Consider the following 8,129-nt stretch of genomic DNA (forward strand, 5'->3'; position numbering starts at 1 on the left):
TTACTATCCCATAATAATATACAACGTATTTCACATATACTCAGATGAATTATCGGTTAGTTTATCTTATGTCATTATACCTTCACTATTTAATATGTATATATACTATATATATGCCTATACATACACACACATATACATGCTATTGATTATTTCAAGTTCTAAATACTCACTATATACATACATCACATACGTACACTAGTATATTACCCCGCAATATAATGCGACGTATTTCGTATACCTACTTTGATGAGTTATTGATTATTTTGACTAGCTTACATTAATATCACATCAACGTACAATATATTATTACTTCGATGCACAATATGATATATATCAACGTATCATTCAAATATTTTGATATATAGATTCAGTTATCTAGGTTTCGATTACTGCACATGTCACTACACGAGATATACGTTTATATACATATATTCATCAATTGTCCATCAAGTTTCAAATACGTACTATAAATATCACATAGACGAGTTTACTACCCCATAATAAATATCAACTTTCAAATGCCTACTATAAACATCAGCTTTCAACTTTCAAATATGTACTATAAACATCAATTTTCAATTGTCTATGCCAATGGTATGATATAAATATACACATATTCATTATACAAAGATTATGCATGTTTAATGTCATTTAACGTATATATAAAGGAAAATATTTATTTTATATATTGAAACATAAGTAAAAGATAAAGATTATGTTTAACGTAATTTGTATATTATATTTGATATATTTCTTAGTGTAATTTTTTCACAAAATCTAAGATTGAATGATTTTTATTATTATTATATTGGTTATTGACTACGTGTGATCAGTGTAATTTCAAAAAATAATATATTAGATTATATATATAATTATTTTTTAATAAAAACTGACCACAAGTGGTCGGTATCCTAAAAATTATTTACTTTTTTTATTTTTTTAATTCCTTGTTGTCAATTTTTAAAAAATTATTTTCTTTTTTATTTTAATTATAAACCGACCACAAGTGGTCGGTTTTTTAAAATTAATTTATTCTTTTAATTTCATTAAAAACCGACCACAAGTGGTTGGTTTTAAAAAAAAAATTAATTTTAATTAAAAACTAACCACAAATGGTCGGCTTATTAAAATTGTTTCCTTTTTTTTTAAATAAAGTGGTCAGTTTTTTTAATTTTTTTAATTTTTTATTTGTAAAAGAAATAATAATTAATATAAAAATTATAAAAATAATTATTTTGAAATTTTAAAATATATAAACGACCACTTGTGGAGTGGTCACTTTTCTTAAAATAAAAAAATTTAAAAGTAAACAACCGATCATATGTGGTCGATTTTTTCCGACCACAATCTGTGATAGGTTTTTTATGCTCAGAAATCTGTATTTTTTTTAGTAGTGTTGGTTGTAATATAATTTTTGAAAAATATTTTCCAAAGGAACTCATTTTCCTCCATTTGAAAGAAAATGATTTCCCTCATGGGCCAAGGGAAGTCATTTTCTAGAAAATATTGAGATGTGACTTATGGAAACTTGAAACCAAAATAAAACAAAATATGAATAAAATGACCAAAATAGGTCACCTATTGAATAAGTTATCAAACTAGACTAAAAATAATAATTTATTACATTTTATACCTTTTTTTAATGATTTGATAGCGGATGAGTACAGTCAAAAAGTTTTAGTAAAATGTAGTAATAATTTATTACGTTTATGAAACTTTTTTATAAAACGTAATAATTTATTACGTTTTACAAATTTTTTTTGTAAAAAGTAATAATTTATTACGTTTACATGATTTGACATAAAGAAGTGACATGATAGTACACTGAGTTTTTTTAAAAAAAATTATGAATTAAATTTTTTAACTTTTTTAACTTTTATTATAATTTATAAATTATAACTTTTTATTACGTTTTTTACCAAAAAAATTTAAAAAAGTTATTGCTTCGTTTTGTCAAATCAAGTACCACCTAGCTCACTCTTTTTGACTTTTTTTTTCATAAATTGTATTAAGAAGTTACTTTTTAATAAATAAAAAATAAAAAATACATAATTATAAATTTATTTTATCAATACGGAATAAAAAATTACATTATTTTCTAAATTTAGTCCGATGAATGTACAATTGTTGATGTCATATCTCATACAAACTAACCGAATGATTAAAAATGTGTAGTTAAATACTATGTTTTAAAAAATATATTATATTTTTAATTAGAGGGTCACACGCTCATGTAAAGTTCAAATTTAGGTAGAAAAAAAAATATTTTTTCTATTCACCAACCAAACACCATAAAATAATTTTTGAAAAATATATTTTTCACTCAAAAATCAAACACGAGAAAATAAGTAAAACACCAACGTATTTTCTATGAAAACATTTTCTAGAAAAATATTTTCCTTGGAAATATTTTCCATCATACCAAACACACCCAGAGAGGAGGTCACAATATTTCTTTTCATTCGTTCTTTCATACCTTTTGTAAGCAAATGTAATAGAGAAAATTTTGATCAAAATAAGTTATTATTTAAATTAATTCATTAAAATAGTACTTTTTAAAAACACTTTACAAAATTAGTATAAATATATTTGGTAGTAACGTATTATGCCATATTTTATTTTTGAAAAATCAATGGACCAAAAAGTATTGACTGACGGCGTTAAAATAGGAATCGTTATTGATAGTAATATTTTTGGCTTAAATCGTTACTATCGGTAACGAGGCTCTGCAACTCTGTCACCTCAAAATATTTGTATGGAACCTGTCGTTAAAGTCGTTACTATGAATCACATTTTAAGGTTAAAAGGTCATTTTGTGTAACAATTTCAGGAGGGATTTATAGTTTAGGTGTGTGAATTTTATTTTTAAATCGAATGACTAAAAATGTTAAGATCCAAATTTTTCATGCATCACAATGTACTCGTCTAAAATGTGCTTTTGTAATTAGAGTAAATTTGGTAAAAATATTTGAAGTTATTTGAATAGAACTACACGTTAGGAAAAAAAAAATTGTGTAATTACTATCTCTCTTTCGGAGAGGGAATCACTCGTTGGATCATACTCAAAAATAAGTTTGTTTGATTGGGTATATATAGTGATCGAATGAACACTCAGTCACGCTTAAACGCATCACTACTATGAGTCGTTGATTTATTCTTCTACCTCACACGTTAAATAAAAATAAAAATATATTTTTTTCCCCTACAAATATAAATACTTTTAAAATTCCAAAATATTATACGTATATGGTTTAAAATTATGATAATACTAATTTATTATGGAAAAAGGCTCAAATATGCCATTGAGCTATCAAAAATGGCTCATTTATGTCATCCGTTAAAAATTGGACTCATTTATGTTATCACCGTTACAAAACTGGCTCATCCATGCCATTACTTTTAACACCCAATTTTTAGAAAATAGCTTTGCCACATGGCAGCATATTAGAGGTCCACGTCATTTTTAAAAAAAATTATAAAAAATATATATATAATTTTTTTAAGAATTTTTTATTTAATTTATTCAAAAAATGATGTTGGTTACGAAGTTTATAGATTACATATTTCTATGCTTTTATTTATCAAATAACGAATAATAAATTTTGCATATAACTAATGTTCATGTTTTTTCTGGATTCTTATTTTTAAAAATAATTATATATATATATATATATATATATATATATTTGACCAATCTTCTAGGATTTATTTATACATAAACCTAAAATATTCATACTTGAAATCTTTGATCAAAAATAGAAAAAACATGTTAATAGCTTGGGATAGAGTTGCTTGTTGTATTGTACAGTCAATAATGCACCATATATGTTCAATTTACAATTCTTCCCGTAATTATTCAGCAATTACAACTATGAATTATTGTAATTACAACAATTCTTAAGTATGTTTCAAACATGTAAATTATTTTTTTTTAAAGTTGAAAAAATTATATTTGAATTCACATAAAAAAAAATTAAAACTAATTTAACTCTTGTACTCTTAATTCTCACTTAAAATGTAACTTAAAGTTGATATTGTTTTGGTAAAAGAAGTGTTCTTATATTCCTCCTCACCCCTTTCAATGATGGGGCACCATTAGGACGGATGCGCCAAAAAAAAAAATTGACTGAACTCAATAGCTTTCTCAAAGCTTATATATATGTGTTAATTAAGAAATTTATTAATTTTAAATTTAAAATTCAGTGATTCATATAATTAGTGAATTATGTGACGAATGGAAAAAAATTTCACACAAATAAGAGATGGGATCTTTGGACTCTTTATAAGGCTTGGTCATTACGTTTTCCTTGAACAAGCTTGCTTTTGGAGTATAAATTAGTTTTAGAATTCAGAATCTAATTAGACATGATATCAGAGTTAGACACATAGATACAACCCCCTTAAGAATGGATTGAAAGGGGGGTGGAAGTGTGGAATTACCCCGATCCTTGAATGTGTACGCCCCACTCACATCTGTAAGGGATGAGATTTCTGAACTCTTTATAAAGCTTAGAAAATTCTCCACTCTAACATCAAGCAACATTCTGAACTCATAATATTCTCTTCGTTTGGTTTTATTTGTCACATTTTGAGTTAACACACTTATTAAGAATAACAATTTATAACATGACTATTTTACTATATATAGTACCTCTATTAAATGATGTTTATATTTTAGCTTAAAGTTAATTTGAAAAAAAAAGTAATTAATGTTAAGAGTAAAATAGGAAAAGAAGTTGTCTTCTTTTGATATGTTAAAAATGACAAGTAAAATTAGAAAAAATTAAATAAAAAATTATAAAATAAAAGATATATAATTTTTTTTTAAAAAAAATGATGTGGACCTCTAATATGCTGCCACGTGGCAAAGCTGTTTTCTAAAAATCGGGTGTTAAAAGTAATGGCAGGATGAGCCAGTTTTGTAACGGCGATGGCATAAATGAGCCCAACTTTTAATGGAGGACATAAATGAGTCATTTCTAATAGTTCAGTGGCATATTTGAGCTTTTTCCGATTTATTATTGACCAATGTGGTCTAATTAGCAAATTCTGATAAATTTGGTCAGAAGTTCTCCTGGCCTCTCTTCACACTCTTAACAAATACAAAATTACTTAGATTATTATTATTTAAAAAAAAATTATCAAACATAACATTATAATAATCAATATATATATTGATTATATATTTATTAAACACCGAATATATGTGAAGATGATTAGAATTTTGGTGTGTGAAATTACTTTCAAAGCCACTAACTAATCATTATATATATGTAAAGTTATTTTTAAGAATATTTTGATTTGATTCGATAGAATCATTATTTAGAGTAATGTTTTTCTGTACAAAAATTTGAAGTGACGAAGTTACAGAGTCTTGTAACTCTGTAAAATGTACAAAAATACGTTATAGTTTTAAAACGTTACTGATAGTACAAATTCCTATTTTAACGTCATCCGCTAATACTTTATGATTCGTTGATTTTTTAAAAAATAAAATATAGTCTAATACGTTAATGTCTAGTACAATTATACTAGTTTTGTAAAATATCTCAGAAAAAATACTGTTTTGATGAATCTTAATTTAAATAATAGCTTATTTTGGTCCAAAACTTGAAAATAGAGAAAACAAATTTATTTACCCTCTTTCTTGTTTAGTTTATCCTTCCTTTTCCTCAGCAGTCCATACCAAAAATAAAAAGTATCGAATGGGAGAAAACATCATCGGATGGACCACACGAAAAAGTGGTTTACAAATATCTAAAGTGTTGTACCATTTCTTTGTATAAACTTGACATAAATTAATGTACCAGAGATCAAAAAAAGATTGACATACCTGCCAAATATATAGTGGAGTTCAGGCAACTATCTTCTGATTCGTACATTTTATTTCAAACAAATTTACATTTACATATCAACTCTCCAAAAATAATACTAAGAATTTTAGAAGGTGGAATCACAAATTATTAATTAACTAAATATGATTCATCTATAGGAAAAATTGTGAAGCGAGAAAGAAGATTCCCATGGAAGCAAAGGTCAAAGATTTTGGAGATAAAGCAGAAGCAGATGATAGGGAAGGAGCCTTGGCATCTGAAGATGATGAGCCACCCGAAGAAGGAGAAGGAGAAGGAGAAGGGGAAATAGAATTAAGTGAATTGAAGCCAATATTGAATGTGCAAGTCCCTTGAGATGGATCCTTTGTGGTGGTTGTGGCCTTGCCTTCAAAATCACAACTGCCATCTTTTTGTTGTTGGAATTGGAAATAGGCATTAACTGCATATGAAGCCTTGGCAGCTTCATTAAGACCGTTGCAAGATGATCCATCAGTAAGAGGTGTACAATCAACACGGTCACAAACATATGACATAAGGGCTGTAAAATTCTTAACCTCTGGCTTCACCACACACCATTTCTTGGAGAGTTTCTCGACGTTTGGCACGGACACAAGACTCTTGTTATTTCCATGCAGATCAAGATGAAACTTTGGTGTGCCATCTTCGTAGTAGATTCCCCAATGTGTCTCAAAGTTTCCTGGGAGTGTGCTCTTTTGATTCTCGTCAAATAAGGCAAATAGGTAAGTCTCAGTGTAGCCAGTGCGACGTGGGGTGCCTTTTCCTTTGTTGAGATATGAAATAATTCCTTTATAAAACTTTTGAGCCAATGACACATTGGCATAAGGGTTGCCGTCTGTAGGCCATCCTATTTCTCCCACAATAAGGGTCATGTTCCCATACCCTGCTCCAGCCAGAGCAGCTGCGCAAGTGTCGAGATTGGCATCAAAGCAATTGGTGTATTCAGTACCATCTTTTTCCTTAAGAGGATTGCTCACACCATCAAAAAAGGCGTAGTCAAAAGGGAAGTTACCATTTCCATAGAAAAGACTTAGAAAAGGATATATATTGACCATGAAAGGTGCTTTGTTCTTGTTCAAAACCTTAAGAATGTAGTTGAGTGGATCGGCGATGTCAGGGCGAAAATATCCACTAGAGGGGGCAGGATTCCATGACAAGTAAACATCACCATTTAGAGGTACAGTTGCCTTGATGGTGTCACCAAGTCCAGCGTCATTTAGTGCATTTTGCATGTTCTCCAACGCTGGCCCTGTCACATTTGTCAGTGTGTCCTTGTAATCTCTCAAAAATGGTTCATTACCAACACCTATAAGTCTGCACCAATTAATTTTTTTTAAAAAAAAAACTTATTATTTATGAATTATGTGTAATTGTATACAACGATATATGACAAATGGATCAAGATAAAAAGATACACTTACGTGATATTAACTCCTTTAGGAGACTTTGGCTCATAACGGGTGACATTTTCTTTAACCCATTTCTTGGCTACATCGGGATTGACCAAATCCTTAAGGAGTGAATTGGGGGTGCCAATCATGACCTCAATACCACTTCCAGCCAAGGCCTTCAAGACGGTATCATCATTATTGAAAAGCTTCACTTTCTTAATGCCATTTTCTTGCAACATTTTGACCACATCTTTAGGAGGCAGCTTGTGGGAGGAGATGTCACCCCAATTCACCCCAAATCCTTCAACATTGCTCCCCAAAGCCACCAACAGTGTTACTAGAAAAATATTCACAAGAAGCTTTCCCATTTTTTTCCCTTGTTGGTAGGACAAAAGGGAGAGACTTGAATGCTTTAGAATTCAATGCTTTGATATCTGACAATCCTAAACAAAAAATGGGAGGTGAATTTATAGGGAAAGGGAGAGACATTGAACGAACCACTCACTCAATGAGAGGTCAAACGACATACTCTCTCCGTTCCATTTTACCCGTCCCAAATTTCCTAATTTGGTATCCTATTTTACTTGTCTTTTTTTATTTATCAAGATAATGACAATTTTTTTTTCCATATTTTACCCTTTGCATTAATTACTTTTATTTTAATTAAAATGTAAACATCATTTAATAGGAGTATTATAATAAACTAGTCAATTTGAAACGAATAAAATGGGACAGAGGGAGTAGAAAATTAAGGATTTACTGAATATAATTAGTTACTGATTTTCTTTTACCCCTCCTTTTCATTTCCTTTTCTTCACTCGATTAAATGTGGCATCGTCTATTATTCTATGTAAACCGAAAAATTAAAGGTAAAAAAAATGAT

The 8,129-nt window shown here is 28.7% G+C and overlaps 1 protein-coding gene across 1 annotated transcript; it reads right to left on the reverse strand.

Annotated features, from left to right (window-relative positions):
* Positions 1-5,856: 5,856 nt before the first annotated feature.
* Positions 5,857-7,701, reverse strand: LOC107841942 (glucan endo-1,3-beta-glucosidase 8). Its single transcript, XM_016685788.2, has 2 exons — positions 7,277-7,701; positions 5,857-7,169 (listed from the first exon to the last, which is right to left on the reverse strand). The coding sequence occupies exons 1-2, from the start codon at positions 7,612-7,614 to the stop codon at positions 5,990-5,992; spliced, it is 1,518 nt and encodes a 505-aa protein (XP_016541274.1). The 5' UTR covers positions 7,615-7,701; the 3' UTR covers positions 5,857-5,989.
* Positions 7,702-8,129: the final 428 nt, after the last annotated feature.

This window comes from Capsicum annuum, chromosome 9 (assembly GCF_002878395.1).
Source record: "Capsicum annuum cultivar UCD-10X-F1 chromosome 9, UCD10Xv1.1, whole genome shotgun sequence".
NCBI classification, from domain to species: domain Eukaryota; kingdom Viridiplantae; phylum Streptophyta; class Magnoliopsida; order Solanales; family Solanaceae; genus Capsicum; species Capsicum annuum.